General features: G+C 37.9%; 1 protein-coding gene across 2 annotated transcripts; it reads right to left on the bottom strand.

The window, feature by feature from the left end:
- Positions 1-1,595: 1,595 nt before the first annotated feature.
- On the bottom strand, positions 1,596-12,874 carry LOC122092297 (abasic site processing protein YoqW). 2 transcript variants are annotated; one of them, XM_042662629.1, is made up of 8 exons: positions 12,616-12,874; positions 12,328-12,495; positions 10,635-10,720; positions 7,127-7,239; positions 5,275-5,340; positions 3,151-3,257; positions 2,915-2,980; positions 1,596-2,238 (listed from the first exon to the last, which is right to left on the bottom strand). In XM_042662629.1, the coding sequence occupies exons 1-8, from the start codon at positions 12,658-12,660 to the stop codon at positions 1,867-1,869; spliced, it is 1,023 nt and encodes a 340-aa protein (XP_042518563.1). In that variant the 5' UTR covers positions 12,661-12,874; the 3' UTR covers positions 1,596-1,866. The 2 variants fall into 2 exon arrangements, with proteins under 2 accessions (XP_042518563.1, XP_042518557.1); XM_042662623.1 differs by having other exon boundaries at positions 12,328-12,484.
- Positions 12,875-18,193: the final 5,319 nt, after the last annotated feature.

Genomic DNA, 18,193 nt, shown 5'->3' with positions numbered 1-18,193 from the left:
CCCAGGCCCGACCCAACCCTGACCCAGGATTAGTGTTTTTCAATCCTAACCAACCCTCAGGTCATAAAAAGTTAACCCAGGCCATGTTCGGGTTCTCAGGGCCCAATTTAATCCCCTAAGCAATATCCAAGTCCATGGGTTGATGATGACACTGATAGTCTGACATACGATGGACCACAACATTCGGCGCACGAGTGGTAGTCGTGTGTATACTTATAGATTTCTTTATAGCATTTGCCTTTTATATAATATGTTGAACATTTAACAATAACTCGCAGAGACAATTTCCTACTCTATTTGTAAGTTTCTTGTTGTAGATTATATAACGCGCGACCCCATTAACTTTGGTACAATATTGTCCTCTTTAGCCCATGGGCCTCAAGGCTTTAAACGCATTGCGTCATGTTAAGGAGGCTAAAGGTTATGAACTAGCTCAGTAATCTCCCTCTAGACAATATGGGACTAAAGTTTACATACACTCACCCATCTCTCAAACACCCTGGTACTTGTCTTATTCTTGATGGGAACACCACCGATCTCCTAAACGAGTCTGGTACTTGTCATATTTTTGGGTGTCACAATATAAAGGAGATTACTAGGCTAATTGATAACCTCTAGCTTCCTTAACATGGTATAAACGCGTTTTAAAGCCTTAAGGCCCATGGGTCAAAAAGGACAATATTGTGTCAAAGTTAATGGAATCGAGGCATTACAAATTACGTCCAACGCATTTTACCCAAAAAAAAAAAACGTCTAATGCGTGTGAGTGCATGGATTTTTTTGTGATGGCAATTTTAAAACCTTGAGACTCATGGGCCAAAGAGGACAATGTTGTGTCAAAGTTAATGGAGTCGAGGCGTTACAGATTACGTCTAATGCATTTTACAAAAAAAAAAAATGCGTCTAACACGTGCAAATACATGAAATTTTTTTATTATGGCAAGGGTTGGGGGTAATTTCAAATACATTGAATCTATGGGAATTTATGGATGATTCCATTCTTAAATCTTGAATATGTAGGAAAATATGGATGACTATGTCATTATCCTTTTTGTTTGCTTTTTTCGCAACTTTCTCTCGTTACTATTATGTTACCTTACATTATGTATGTCAATATTTTCATCTATGCACTAATTTTCTTGGTTTCATTTGTTTAGATATAAATAAAATAATTTATGAATTTCTTAATTTTATTTTGGCTAATATCATCTATGTTTTTTTAATATATTTAAAAAAAAAAATTTACACATCAATTTGTATTTTATTCAATATTTCGTCCAATATTGCACCAAAAATTATTTTTTGTCCCATTTTGATATTTTGGAAGTTTTCTGATTTTTTTTTTTTTTTTTTCAGATCAATCTGGCGGAGAATCACCTCACCGATACCAAAAAGGCATTTTTTTTTTTATCTTCCGGACTATACCAAGACCGATTTCAGTATCTTAAACCATGGTGCTCACAGACATCTTCTCCTACTTCACCTATATTGCCACATGCCAAAAATATGTTGTATATATGTTCCAGACATGATGTATGGTTATTACACAAAATTAATAGTGGCCAATAATATCTGTGCAATGCAATACCCCCAAGTTCTTTCAATCCACAACTCCACCATTTCATATTTTTGGGGCAAAAGAAAGTAACAGGAGAGGGTACAGAAAAAGCATTTTGAAGAAATATAAGAGAAAAAGATTCATCAGCACTTAGTTTGTTACAACAGATCAGCACTTAGTTTGGTACAACAGAAGCCTCTTTGCTGAGATCTCTAGACAAACAAAACTACAACAAAGTCATTCTCAACCTCGACCTACATACATGTGAGCTTACACAAGAAATCTGTATCCCTAGACACACAAAACTTCTAGCTTTTACCAAAGTATGAGAGCAGAGTTGGTTGGTTGTCACCTGCACTCTTAAGGTTTGCCTTTTTCTTCGCATGACTTGCTTCCGACTTGTCAGTGCTGTCAATCATCGACTTCAAATCAGCTGCAGATTCTTCATACTCCCGTTTTATTCCACATTTCTCAGCTTCCTTATTAAGTAGAGAAGAAACATCAGGTTTAGAACCATTATTTCCTTTGGAATCAGTTGGATCTTCGGTGTCTTCTTGATTTCCAGGTTCATCTTTCACATTTTCGAGGAGATTTGTCCTGGCAGTCTCCTGTTGATTCTCAGTTCTCTTCTTTGTAAAGAACTTTGAGATTGAGTTCTTCTCCTCAGATTTTAATTGTATCTGTAGAAAATGATATAGCCCATGAAAATATATCGGTTCTTCCCTTTTCTTCTTCTTTTTTATGAAGAGTACAAATTTTTCTTTTATAGGTAGGAAAAAGTAAAGAAATTCATCTTCTGTAACATGATGTTTCATTGGATGATCACAAGTTCAAAAATATCCAATCAGCAGTCGAACATTGAATTAGTTATTTCGGCCCAGGATAGTACTATCATAGTAGGTGTGAAACATCACATTGTAGGGCCTGAACCTTGCTGCCTGCCATGTATCATAATATTTAGCCAGATTATCCAGTCATTTATTGTCATTCAAACACATTGTATATTTGTATCATCCTTCTCCAGATTGCATTTCGTGGGGCCTCAGCCAAATCCAGAAATTCTATTTTCAAACACTTTTTTTTTTTTTTTTTTTTTGGTGGTGGTGGCTGGGAGAGGGGGGGGGGAGGGGGAGGACTATATATTTCACCAATATATACAAACAAATTCACTATATATCAGCTACCCTCTCTCCCCCACCCACCCAACCGAAAAAAACAAGTCCCCCTGTGGGTCCACAATCAGAAATAAAGATGGCCATTACCTAGCAAACCATATGACAAAGAAGCTGGCTACTACTTGATGAATTTGTATCACAGCAAAAAACACACAAAAAAAAAAAAGGATAATAATTTTACCTCCTTGATGCACTCAGGTCCATTAAATGATGTTTTTCCCATTGCAAGTGTCACAGGGTTCCACACCTGGGGAAACAGAGTCAGCAATGAATTAGCAATCAGAATGCAAAGATCAAATAATAATAAAAACAATGATGAAGAAATTAATAATACAATTAGCAATTTCTACTGAGAAAGCTGACATGGGTACTATGCAACAGAACTCAAGAATTTATCTTTTTCCACAAAATTCATACCAAGTCAGGATCTCCATATGGTTTAAGCACAGAATCCAACTTAGACAAAGAACCATTCAGCCATGCGTCAGTAGAGCCCTCGTTACCCAAAATAACAGGCATCCTATCTGTAATTCAACATGCACCAATCAAAACATTAGAGACACTTTTGCAATATTTGGCAAGAGTAAAATGGTAAGGAAATTCTAGTATCAAAAAGCATAAAGGATAGTTGACATATAACATAAAAGTGAAAAACACAAGCTTACAAAACATTGAGGTGGAAAATTGAGTTAAGTTGCAGAAATAAGGTGGCATGGCAGTAGAACTTTTTTAGTTATATAAAATAATGAGATTATGGAAATATGTGTGCCTTATTGTAGCTCAGAGTTACCAGTATGGCCATACATGTCAGACTGAAACATATCTACAATGCTGGTCACTTCATGTATTATCTATTCAGAAAAAAAAAATGGAAAGGAGATAGAAAGGGATTTCTTTATATATTTGAAAAAATAAATAAATAAATTGTAAACATGACTAATATATTATGGTCATAAATAAGAGATTGTCTACAGGAAAAACATAATGATTCCATAATATGAATGGGTCCACAATTGAAGCTTTTGAGGTTGTCATGTCAGACACCTTGCATCAATGCTGAACACCCACCCAGATGTCACTTCCTAACCCGTCCTTGTGAATAAATTCTTGGAGCTTGCAGATTTTTCTGGATTCTATCCCCAAATCCTGCCCTAGCAACCACATTCAAATCATATCACCTTTATTTTTATTCGTGTACATCTACCCATGAAACCCATTCTAGTTCCATATCCTAAACCACTAGCAAGAACCCTCTCAAGCACTCTTCAAGCCATTGCCAAGCTCTATGCGTATCTCAGTCTGTTTTGGCACCATAACCCTTCCTTGACTCACCATCAGCATCAGCAATGGCTTCCAAGTTTCCACTCATTCTTCGAGTGGCCCAAATTTCAACTTCTCCTCCACAAGGAAGAACTCGCTCACTTATCTCCATCGAATTGGTCAAGGTCACTTAAGTGTCCACCACCACCACAAACAACAACAACAAAAAAGAACTCAGCCTTATCCCAACTTAATGGGATCGGCTACATGGATCCATACAAAATAAAGTAGGGAAAACTGAGGCCCAAACAAAAAAGGGGGAAAAGAGATGAAGAAATGAGGGATGGTAAATGAGATGAAAAATGAAAATAAGAGGTAAGAGGCACAGCCTAGCTAGTCAGGAGAATCTCAGCTAAATGGGATAGGCTACACGGATCCTTGCCCTCCAATAGGCTCTATCCAAGGTCATACTTGGTACAAGTCGTAGACTATACATGTCATACCAATAGACTTAACTGTTTACATGCTCTTACATAAGTAATCATAAGGTCAACCTATGGGCATTTCTAAAACAAGGCAACCAGTATCAATCCGGCTCAGTAGGAGCACCTGGTTGATCACCCAACAAAATAGTTGCTTAGCAAATGACAATGCATCCAGTATTCACACCCAACTTCCCTGACTCTACAATCAGCATCATGCTAAAAGAAAAGCCCGGAAACCAACCTTAGGAAAAGCAATATAAACAAAATTCATGAACGAAGATCATAATATTGTGTAATGTATCTTAGGGTTCACTGTAGATCTGGAGCTGTAATAGTTGTTTGACGCCTCTCCTTTTTTTTTCCCCTCTTAATCTCTAGTAGACTCATTGGCAACATTTCTGAGAAACAAACTATCAGGATCCATCAGAAGAAGAAACAAACTACCAATAATGAGCCTGAACAAGGTGCCTTAAAGAACTCCACAATATTCCTGATTATATATGTAATTTGGGAGAGAGGCAAAGAGAATTACTTCCGTTTACCAAGGTCAATCTTGCCATATAATAATAAATTAGCATCCAGGAATGGAAAAATATAATGGTACCAAAAAAAGTTAATTGCTTAGTAGAGGTATTGTGAAAGAGTTTATCAGTTAAACTCCTCCTTAAAAGCATGTAGGTGCCAACGAGCGGTCATAAAGTTTATTATCTGGCTGAATCATTCAAACAGACGGTAAGATTTAATATTTAACAAAGAAAACTTCTACATGTAACCAATCAGACCAAATATAACTAACCGTGAAGCCACTGCAAAGATGATGAAGAACAAGTTGTCACAATGGTGAACGTATATAGAACCTCACCTGCAGGTAAGCATAAAGAGTAGAAAACTAAACATTAGGGACAACTAGAAAATAGATTTTAGATAATAAACCATACATAACCCCAGTCACCAACTTTGGTCAAAAGAAATGTCTTGCAACTCTGCAGGAATACCATGTTCCGACCGAAACTTTCATGTTTTAGTCGAAATCTAGGTGTGTGTCAGGTTTCGGTACTGACCAAACATTACATTGCTTTTATACAAACTCAAAGTTTCAATCGATATGGGTCGCTTTTTCGATCCATTTCAGTGGTTTCACCCCATTTCGACCTAAAGTGCTAGAAAACCCCTTTTTTTGGGTTCTTTGGCAAAATCACCTACAAATCTTGGTGGAACCACATGTTGAAGACTACTACAGCACATCTACAATGAAGATTTGGTGCATTTGAGCAAGATTTGTTGAATATTCAAACTTTGAAGTATAAAAACTTTCCCTAAAGTTAATTTTTGCAAAACATAAGGTAAATATTTAGTGGTTGGTCTTTACTTTTTTTATATGTTAGACATTGTATCCCGATCTACGACTTCATAGAGTCTGTTTTAATTTTCTGTTTTTAATTTATTTTCTTTTATGATTTACAAATATATATATTTTTTTTCTTTCCTTTCTTCAAACAGAAAAAAAATATATTTTTAAAATAAAAGATTAATATAAATTGGTTGGGGCTCAATTTTGTATATGTTAAATATTGCTGGTAGATCTATAGCTCCCCGGCCCCATTAAATTTGGCACAATATTTCCTCTTTGGCTCATGGGCCTCAAAGCTTTAAAACGCGTTGTGCCATGTTAAAGAGGCTAGAGGTTATCAACTAACCCAGTAATCTCCCTCTAGGCAATGTGGGACTAAAGCTTGCACACCCTCACCGATCTCCCAAGCTCCGATGCACTTGTTGTATTCTTGGTGGGGCCAACTCACCGATCTCCCAAGCGGATCTGATACTTGTTGTATTCTTGGTGTGGCCCCACAAGTTGTTGGGGTCCTCTTTGATACCATCTATAACTCCCTAGCCCCATTAACCTTGGCACAATATTGTCCTCTTTGGCCTATGGCCTAAGATGTCTCTTTTTTTCTTGCCTGAAAACAACTTTTAAATTTTCAAAATTTCAATAATTTCACAAAAACTAAGGACATATCTATTTTGGTTTGAAAAATAATGAAAATTTTTTTAAGTATTTTTGCATTGTTCAACTAAAAATGGTGATTAATGAGTTGCTCCATACTTAATTTATGGTCATGTAAGATTTATTATTCCAAAACAATTATAAAAAATAGTTTTGATCAAGGATTTAAGTATATGTATCGGGTAACATATTGAAAGGGTAGTTTTAAGAGATGTATTGTATCATGTTGGAGAGACGCAAGATACGCTAAAGCAACACATGAAATGGTCCAAAAATGTATGGATGTGCTTATGATACATATAAAATACAGTTTTTAGGCAACGAAAACACCTTATTCTGCAATAAGTAAATATATGTTAGCTTGATGCAAGGATTTGATATGTTTTTACCTAATATAGTGACGCATTGAGCTAAATCTAGGATGGTTCTTTCCCTATCTCCTCCAACCCTATTGAGCTATTTTCCTTTGGAATTTCCCTAGTTTGGGATTAGTCTCATTAGGATGCAATTTTATTTTTTTTTCAGAAAGAAAAAAATAAAAGATACAAGGGTGAAAGCAGCGCCCCCCCCCCCCCTTCAACAAGGAAAAGAAAACCTGCGAATATGTAAAAAGCAGGACTAAAACTTGAGGATGCATATTCACCTTCGGAGTTCTTCCAAGAATCATAAAGAGCAGCAAACACAAGAGGTCGTTCATCCTTAAAATGAATGTAATAAGGCTGCTTCTTCGTCCCATCTTTTTTCCACTCATAGAATCTGCATGCATAGTTTTTAATTTCAACATCACAACGAAGATTTTACACGATCAAAGAATCACAACTGTGAGAGAAATAAAACCTTTTACTTAAAAACTGCAATATGCATATTAGAGACACCAGATTGGCACCCCCAATAACACGAAAGAAAAAAAACACCCTGCTGTAGTTTGTTGATGAAAATGAAATTTTTTGAAAGGATTCCATTACCAAGTAAAATGTAACTATGAACAATGTATGTAACTGATAATTAGATACTCTTTTGACATAAAGATGGAGCTAACCAGCAGTAAATATGAGTTCCTATGTGTTTCAAGATAGATATATCAGTCCTTTTTCAAGCCAAGAGAAAGGTAAGCTAGTCATTAAGTTTCCTCTGCTGCCTCACCACAGAAAAAGCTCAGGTTCAAGTATCTAGGCTGCATAGAAAAATGGAGTATCATGCAGTGATACCATAATGATGTCACAGCCCCAAAAGAAAAAATATTACGCCATACATAAGCATGCAAGTAGCTTCACTGTTCAACTTCAGAATGAGTTTCAAATATCTGTTTGTCAGCTGCTACAGAAAGTTATCATTTTCAAAAAAAGCCCAAAAACTACAATTTCCTATTGTAATACAAAGCAAAAAATTTCTACTACTGCCAGTAGGACACGACTTCGAATTATAAATGGATACTATAAGCCAATCTATATAAATTTCATAAATTCATAAAATAAAAAAGAGAAGCTTAAGCATAGGAAACGATTAGAACAATCAATAAATTCTATACACATAAAAAGGAAACCCGTAAAGAAGGCAACCTTGAAGTACTCCAAAAATTTACATTCCAAACACACATCCATGAATCCTAGTAGATCATGATCTCTTCCATGATCAAGAGTATCAAATGGATCAAGAGTTGTTGGTCAAATGGAAGAGCAAGTTTCATAGAATCACAGACCTGATATTCAGAATACGTCTACTTCATCCGTCAAAATCACCCGTGTGCACAGACATGCACGGAAAAGTCTTAAGTAATGAACAAATTCATCAGCATTTGTGAGAATTTTCCACTTGATGTGCACATAGGGCTGATCACTAATCAAATGGAAAATGCACATAGAACACCAGTAAGATAAAAAGGATTACTATAAAAGGGAATGAATTTGAGAGAATGAATAGAAAGAAGGTGCTTGGGTTTGTTAACACCTAGAAGTTTTAGGTTGATTAGTCCAATGGAAAATGTATGCAAATCATAGCAAAAAGAATTGCAGCAGAGCTGTTTCCATAGACAAAAGGCCTGGTACTTTCCAGTGATTTCATAGACCAAGCTGGCATTAGTCCTATACATGATATAGCCATCTTGCATTTCTTCAAAGTTCCCAACCCAGACACACCATGCTTGAATCACACCAAAGCAAAAAAGTTCACTGGCTCAGAACATGCCATAAGTGAACCATCTAACTTGCTAGTCAACTTCCAACTCAAGAAGAGCTAGCAGCCAGCAACTGGTGCACATCCCTATCTAGTTGGATCCCAATGGTTTCAAATCCCAAAAGGAGAGTCTACCTCTCCACTTCCAGGTCCAATGACGTCACACATGCCAATTAGGACTGGCCAAGCAGCTCTCTTAACTCAAGGAAAATGTCAAGCCTTTGTCCCTTCTCTAAGACATATCAACCATGGAGAACATTCATATGAAAGGCAACCAACGTCGGAACCCTTAAGTGATGCAAATTCTTCACCAAACTAGGCTTGTTTTATTAGGAATAAGTCTAGAGTTGAGTTGTATGTGTGTTGGGCCTTCAGTCCATGTGGTTTGGAGTGTAATGGGCCACTTTTATGGGTCTAAACCGAGCGTATTAAGGTTGCATACGGGATTAATTAGTTTGTTTCGTTTTTCACTAGTTTCCTTTTTAGTTGGGTTCAATTTAAGTTGTTAATCCTTGTTATTTCTTACGAGCTAAATTAATATTTGAGTCAAGTCATTAGTTTCCTTTTTTGCTCAGCTTCTATTTTCAATTTTAGAAAGTACTGTTTTAGGAGTGTATTTGTGGTTTAATTTTAGGGAACCTGTTACTATGTAATCCCCCCCCCCAATTAGTCATTATAAATAAAGAGGAGGCTGCTCCTAAAGCTCCGATGATTTTCACAGAACTATTTTTTCTGTTGCTGCTGCTTCTGTGCGTCTGATCACAGTGATGGGTTGGTGTTTGATTCAACGACTCACTGCAGTGTGAATCCCGGGAGGATCTTCTTCTTCTTTCCACGCTTCCTCAAGTATCCACTGCTGCTCATCAATCCAGGTATCCAAAACTCCAATTCTGCCCAGAAAATTCAGAATTTTCTATTTTGGGTTTTGGTTTCCTGAAGTAGTTTCAGCCATCAGAATTGTCTGAAACTAGGGTCAATCTTCCCTCCCATCTGGACCATCAATCAACCAAAAGATCTGAAAATTCTGACTAGCTTTTAGTGAGATAATTAGAATCTCCCAAAAAACCCTGTTACAGTGATCTATTCTGTCCAGGACAGAAATCGATAGAGCTGCTTGTGATCATACAGTTTCCTTTGAAAATGGCCTATGAAACTATTAAGGAATAGGCCTAAAACAACCGCTGTTAAGGACATGAAATCAGGTTCCTAACCTGATCAGAATAGAACTTTCTGCAGAGATTGATTGGCTGCATTGTTTTCTATTTGGCCTACTTTTCTAAACCTGGATTATTGTGCACTGTTGGAATGGTTTGTGGATGTTCTTTGATAAGTAACCTGCAGCTTTGGGATTAGGTTGACTTGTCAATCCTAGTTCTACATTATTGAGTTTTCAGCATGCCCACCAATGTCATTCCATTACAGTACCAAAAGGCTGCTCTAACCTCAGAACCCCACATCCCAAGCAAAGAGTTTCCCTACTGGACCAGTGCTAGATCATTTTGCACATCGTAATATTTATGTATCTCTTAATCCTTCTTTTGCGGTTGAACCATCAGACTGCCAAGAGCCAGTTCAGAAGAATCTGACCTGAAGCCTGTTTCAAAAATGTTGGTGCTTTCCACTTATCAATCAATATATATAATATACAGAAGAACGAAATATCAAACTACATTTACATATACTGATATGCAATATATATCAAGCAAAACAAATGCTTGTCCAATATACACTCCTACTTTCAGTTCCAGTTCTCAAAAATTGAAGAGAATGTTCAGGACATCATGGCAGATTGGTGTAATATGGATACTTTAATCGAGTTTGATAACTATTGGAACAGGTGTACACTAGCCTACACACATAGATAATCTACTTAAAATAAGATGAACAATGTATAAGAGTTGAGTTCTTTTAAAGATATGCAGTTGAGGCAGAGAAAATTAGTTTACAACTCAATGCAAAAACAATTGCAGAAGACTTACCCTTCTACAGCCACGAGGCATCGATTGTTAGGAACAAGCCGACGGAAAGAAGCTTTTTCACCTATCGATTCCGATCGAGCATTGAACTGCAAACCACAACAAAATTTAGACTAGAATTTTGGTACAACAGAAATCATCACTCATATGCTCATCCAAGGTTAATGCACAAAATTTATTAGAACATGACTAACTTTTTTTTGATAATACTAGAACATGACTAACAATACGTAACTTTTGGGGCAAATTAGGGAGCTCTTAAGTAATACCGAAATTGGTATAACATAACTATCTTAGCTGACAAGGCAGTAGCTAGAGGAAATACTAGGGACTACAGTCTTGCAAAACCACTAACCCCTTGTTTCTTTCATAAGGGGATTAAATAAAGATATAATTTGGCACAAATGGGCCTGAGTAAATATATAGGATCACAAATATTATTCTTCCATTAACATTGAAGTGGATTATTGAAAGATTGTACTTAATTTATAATATGTGAAAGGAATTGTCTTTATACACATTAGTCCTCTGTATACTTTGTAAATGGGTGATTGTTATAATCTTTTTTTTTTTCCTTTGGTTTTATAGTGGCTGTTGATGGCAATGCCGAAGGTGGCTCTATATTGCTAAAGTTTTTTTGTTCTTGTTCCCTGTTGATAGCCATGCCAAAGATAGGATTTCAAGTTCATTGATTTCTTTCTTTCCACCCGGGTATGCCTAGGCCTAAATCATGTGCATCTTACACAACAACAGCAACAGCAACAGCCTTGTCCCAACTTAATGGGATCGGCTACATGGATCCAAGCACGGACAAAGAAAAGGAAAAGGAAAAGGAAAAGGAAAAGGAAAAGAGAAAGGGACAGATGTGTAAAACCAGTAATATCCAATTTATCAAATCATGTTGATTCAGATTAGTCCAAGGCTTGATTACTTATTTGTCGCACAAAAAAGTAGAAATTGATTTTGCTCACGAAAAACCTTTTACCGCTGTTCTTCCAAATATTTTTACGAATAAATTTTTTTTTTTGGGGGGTGCTTTCGAATTATGTAAGATTGCATCAGTTATGGAATTGAATTTGTAATTTTTTTCTTCTTCCCTTGAAAGGGCGGCACACACACCTTGTTCTGTTCGATCTATTTCTTAATGAAGTAGGACACAACTAAATGGGGTCCGCTACCTAGATCTTAGCCCTCCAATCTGCCCTATTCAAGACCATACTTAGGACAAGGCATAATCTGTTCATGGTTTTCCTCACTACTTCTTCTATGGTCATTTTTTGCCTACCCCCAGCTCTTTTAGACCCATCTATCTGGATCAGATCACACCTCCTTATTGGTGCATCCGATGGCCTCCGTTGAACATGATCATACCATCTCAAACGACTTTCCCACAGCTTATCATGAATTGGGGCAACTCTCAAATGACTATACATCTTATATTATTTTAAATATACTTTGCTAACCATTTAGCAAAAAAAAATCCTCTGTATCCTTCGTAGCATGGTGTTTAGCATTTGTCTCCGTCTATTACTCTTAAGAAAAATAAGGGACCTCACTCAAGATGAAGTTGACATATAAAACCTGGAGATGACATTTCCTAACATCGTCAACGAAATGCATCTTGTTTCAGTTCGGGGAAGCAACAATGAATCCAAAAAGAATAACATGATAAAATAAAATAAATCATAGAGCGTACCATCCTAAAGTGATCAGGCTTCTCAGTTTGCTTGGTGAAACTGGGTATCAGTCCCCACTTCATGCAGTGAAGTACAAAACCTTCACCACCTGATCCATCTTCTCTCCGAACAACGGGCATATACGCCGCAGGTGAAACATTGTAAGATGGGCGATAACTGAAAGAGAACTGAGACTAATTTATGCGTTCCGATTAATAGTTCATTAACCGAAGAGATTACCTGGTCAAACATTTGGTCCCAATAATGGACGATTAGAAAGATAGATTAGAGGGTTCAATAAAGTAAACCTGTCCATTTGCACAGAGCGTATGCGCCCATCGTTGACGCCACATGCCCTAGGAATATCGTCCGCTCTTATTGTACACCGAGCTCTTCCACACATCTCTCTCTCTCTCTCTCTCTCTCTCTGTTTGTCTTTGAAAGACCCTTACAAAAAAACGCAAAGTGTGTTTGAAAGAAGATGCGAGCGCGGTAAACGAGGAATGGAAGGTTTTAGAAGGCACAGCTTTGGCTCTGGATAGACCAGGTTCTTGGACCATAACCGTTTATCCACCTTGAGATTATGGTCCCTGTAGGATATTGTGTTGGATTTGTACCAAAAATAAAATAAAAAATAAAAATAAATAAAAAAGAATAAAAAAAATGGGAAAGCGTTGGGTATGCCGCCGATATGAAGTATGCTAGCACCCATTGTGTTTATCTCTATTCCTTTTTCTGAAATGATTCTCATATCCTTCCTGAATGATACTCCATCATGTGTTCCTATTGGTGTTATCCGCTAGCATACTTGATATCGGCAGCATACCTATCCCTCTTCCAAAAAAAATACAGAAAATAAAATAAATGTTGTGCATTTTTTTTTTTTTCTGTGTTTTTGGGTGGGGGATGGAGGGGAGTGTTCCTTGACTGTGCGGGGAAGAAGTGTACAACCAACAATGGCCATCAATATATGGCCCTATTGACGAAAGGTTGAAAATATCATCCATTGTTCCATGATACTACATGGATGCTGATCAAGGGCCTAGGTCAAGGGAATCTACTTTGACCACAGATTTAGAAAAACTCGATTGTTTTTTCTTATATGTATATTAGTATCACTTTCCTATATTTATTCTATATTTACTTAAACTCCCATACTTCAAACTTCTTTTTAGATTCTCTTAGAAAAATAAACTTTCACATCTCCTCCTCTCCTAATGATTCTCTTTTTTTTTTTTCCTTTTGGTACAAAAAAAAATTAAGAAGTACAAAGGGAAAAAGGGGCAGCCAACCAACGACGCTATCCCAAGAGGCAAACACGAGGAAAACACATGCCTAAGTAGCAAGAATATGAGCAGGTTGCACCATATCTCAGGATAAATGAAGGACTCGAAACCCAAAAAAGTGAGTAGCTAATAAAGAGATATCTCGAGAAATAGTTTGGAGTTCAACGGAGGCCGAATATGAATCGTCATTGATAGCATTGACCACCTGCATGCAATTAGAAAAATATACCCAGTAGAAGATGCAATTATCCCCGGCCCATCGAACAAGATATCTAGGGGCTACTACGGGATAGACAAAGCAACAACTACCTTGAAGCAAGTCTCAGAACCCAAAACAACAAACCCAATTCCAACGGTCTTCCTATGGTCATTAGAGGGGGCATCACATGCAGCACATTCCCATCCATTTGGAATAATACTTCGACAGTCAATATGCAATGGTAACATAGGAGTAGAGGTAGGTGAGGGAACCGAAAAGAATCCTGGAGCTATTTTAATATTTTAGATTGCATCGTTGAAATAATAGAAGGCCAGTGAACATTATTTCGATCAGAAGTCTCTTTGTTCATTGACAGCAAGACTTCCCAACATATGATAACAAGAATAGCAAACGATCTCCTCTTTTGATCTTTGGATCTATTACTTTCATGCAACCAGTCTACAATCCAATTATGGGGGAATGGCACATTTGGAGTAGGGGAGGCAAGCCAAAGATGCCAGGAGGAGGGGCATTCAAAGAGAGCATGAGCTGAAGTTTCCACCAGTAGATCGCATTGATTACAAATGGATAATTGGACCACCCTCTCTTGGCCAATTCTTTTCCAACCGCTAGATCTCCAATACAAGCACTCCAAAGTAAAAACTTTACTTTGGAGGGGATCTTAGCATTCCAAATGCCTTTCCAAATAGATGAAGGGACTAATAAGGGATTGCCACCATCTTGATGAACCTAGTCAGCAAGAGATTGAGCAAAATGATAAGCAGACTTAATAGAAAATTTTCTAGATTTATTAAGGAACCACACCAACTTATCTTGAGATGGGTGAAGAGATATTGGGATTATAGTGATAGCCTCAACTTCTCTTCTCGTAAAATGATTTCAAATCAAGTCTTGCTTCCAAGCTTTTTTATTAGCATCAATAAGATCTGCAACAAAGAAAACAGGACAATTAGGAGGCTGAGGGGAGCTAACAGAAAAGTTTTCTAGGTTTGGGACCCATTTAGAGTCCCAAATATGAGTGGATTGGCCATCACCAATGGACCATCTCAAGATTCTCAACCCATCATTAAGCAACTGGCGTCTATAGAGGATGCTTCTCCAATCCCAAGAAGGCTTACTTCCTAGTTGAGCATTAAGGAAATATGTATTTGGGTAGTATTTGTCAAAGAGACCTAAGGGGAATCAACATTAGAAAGAAGCTTTCATGCAAAGTTAGCAAGGTAAGCTTGGTTCTGAAAAACGTAAATCTCCAAACCCCATACCACCATGAAGTTTACTAGTACAAAGGTTAGACCAACTAGTGCATTAGGTTTTTTTCTCACTCTTTTTGGCCCCACAAAAAAAGAGCAATCGTCTTACTCAAATCATTTAGTAAGGTAGAAGGGAGCTTGAAGTGAGCAATGGCAAAGGAAGGCAGAGCAGAGGCAACAGTTTTAATCAAAACCTCCTTTCCTCCAAAAGAGAGTGATTGCCCTTCCAACCTTGAATTTTTGCAAGGGTTCAGTGCTGCACTTCAGAGAAGATGGCAGTCTTAGATTTTCCAATATTAGTCGGAAGGCGAAGGTGTAGTGCACTACTCTCTAAACTTGGTTTATTGTCTGGTTGGTTCGGTTTGGTCATGTAGGGTCCGAATCGGCAAGGGTTGATGCGGGTGCCTTATGTTATATAATGGCAAGGGTGACTTCGAATACGGGGTGTTCAGACAAATTCGAGCCAGTGCCTGATGTGGTTTACACTCTTAAGCTATGCCCTTACATATATCATAAGGCTATGTACTAGTAGGGAAGGTATGTTGTCATATTAGATTATGAAAATTTGGTTCACGACAAGTGGCGGGAGTGAAATACGTATTGAGAACCGATTCCCACTGAAATCCAGTAAGGTTGGCCATGTTTTGGCCAACAGGTGGGAACGACCCTCCCGTGGGACCCACTTGTAGGGGAAATATGGGCCTCAACAAGCCCAACTTGGGTGATCACACGTGTTTCAAGTTCCCCGTCGTAATGGGGTCATGTGTGTCCGGTCATAAGGTGTCAAAGCCAAACACACCCTAGTAGATATTTATGACCCAACTATAAATAGCATTTACTCTTCTCCCATTTATTGTTCAACAAGGTTGGTGGAGAGGAGTAAGGACGAGGGAGAAGAAGAAGGAAGAGAATGGAAGAAAGTATGGGGGAAAGTGTTCCCCGCTCATTGTCAAAATTGTACCTCACTGTTTCGATGCCAGAAAGGTGATTGGAACCTTGAGAGCTACGATTTGAGGTAGATAAATCTAAAATTTCTTGAATCTTGTGAAACCCTCTTGTGTGGTCAAATCAAGGAGTTAAAAGAGAATCTATGTGTTGTCTTTGAAGGTTTTAAAGAAGGAACAAACAAGATCTGAAAGCATTTAAGTGATATCTTAAGTTGGAGGAGGAATCTTAAGTTTTGGGGTTCTCTTGAGTTTAAAGGTATGATTTGTTCATAAATCTTAATTTGAACCTAGATCTATATTGTATTCATGTAGATGGAGTCTTAAATGTGTGAAAAATACGAAGGGATCAACCCTCCGGGTTCCCAAAAGGCGAGGTGAAGAAGGGAAATAAGATAGCAAGAACCAGTTGGACACTGGTGAGTGGCACTGACAGGTAACCAAACCCATCAGTGAGACCCGTCAGTCTTGGCTGGACCTCGGAGCCTACCGATGGGTAGGACCAACGGGTACCTAGACCCACCAATAGCAAACGCTGGAGTGGTCTGGGTTCTACCTGCATGGGTGGCTTACACAGGTGGGTCCTCTTACCCACCTATATAACCCACATGTGGTTCAATGAGCTCCGTTTGAGCTCGAACTTCATCGACAACCTCCTTTGCATTATTAAACGTGTTGTGACCAATGTTTTTCATTGTTTTATGGTCCCGGAATGGACGTATTCTAAGCTTCCTTTCTGTGTTAGGTTTTTGTGACCCTCATCTTCACACGTCGGATCTCACTCGTACCAAGTGTGCACATCTTGAATATGAATAAGTAAGTGGGAAGGGGGCATTGATCTTATTTTGGAGTGTTTATTGCATCATTTTCATTATGTACATCATCTTGCAATTTATGAATGCCACCTTCACGCATATGTCTCATTTACTGTGAAATACATTTATGAATCGTTATAATGTATCTTTAAAATTTCAAATATAAATTACATGCTTTGAATTATGAGCATGGACTATTTCAAATATTGGATAATGATGAATTGTTAGATATGTGATGAATTACTAGATTAGACGTTGCGGTCAGCTTGGAAACGAATGCATGGCACATCAATGGAATGGGACACGGATGCACTTTGTAGTCATACTATCTTATATAGAAGCATTGGATTTAGGTTGACATTCCCTCATGCTACGACCCTTCCCAACAGGGGTTTAGCTGTTGGGTTATCACTGGGGGGAAGTGTCAATCACGGATCATCGTGGTGGTTAGAAGTACGCCTGACTGATCATTAGGACAGTTGGAAACCTTGGTGATATATTCAGAGGGCCGAGCACACTGCATTTATTTTCTGTTGTGGTTTGGTCATGATTTACTTTTATAATGTGGTTCGATCACGATTTACTTTTTTGAGTACTCATGGTCAACCCTCTCTGACAACCCTATTGGTGTATTGCGGGATGAATAATGCATCTTGTACCCGAGGCATACACACACTGTGGTTGTGAGTAGCACGTAACCTATGACTTAGCATTGTTGCCTAGGCGAATATGCCTAAAATAAATTACATGCATATAGGATCATTTGAAATGCGGCTGCTTGTTTGTGTCTTTCTTTCCATTTACTGAGCTAGTGAGCTCACCCGTTGTATATACACTTTTTTAGATGATTTTGCAGGTTTTCTCATTAAGGAGCAAGAGCTGGGATCCACTAATGAGTTTCCGGTAGGGGACTGGTGGGTTCCAAAAGGTTTTAGGCACTGTGCTGAGTGCACGTGCGAGGGTTGCGTTGCAGGGCAACAGTAGTAATTACCCATCATCTCCCTTTTTTATTCTTTTACTATTTTCCCCATTTTATGCTCTAGATATTTAAATTATTATTTTTTTGTGTAATTATCATGCCTGTGAGCCCACATGTATATATGCATACTATATATAACAATTTAGGTAACAAGAGTAATGAGGAATTTACAGTTACATGTGATAAGACTCCCGCTGAATTATTTAATTACATTCCCATATCTTGTGTCGCTTGTTGTGTTGTGATTTACTGCATCAGATGATCCTAGTGATTCTTGGGTTACCCGGAGGCAAGGATTAAAGTATCGGTATCGATTGCCGTATCGGTCGACCAAAATTAAGATACGTATCGGAGGATATCGTATCGTGTCAGAGATACGCTAAGATACGCCA

This window comes from Macadamia integrifolia, chromosome 2 (assembly GCF_013358625.1).
Source record: "Macadamia integrifolia cultivar HAES 741 chromosome 2, SCU_Mint_v3, whole genome shotgun sequence".
Classification (NCBI taxonomy): Eukaryota; Viridiplantae; Streptophyta; class Magnoliopsida; order Proteales; family Proteaceae; genus Macadamia; species Macadamia integrifolia.
Note: the sequence above shows the minus strand (reverse complement) of the source record. Positions and strands in the feature narration are given on the sequence as shown.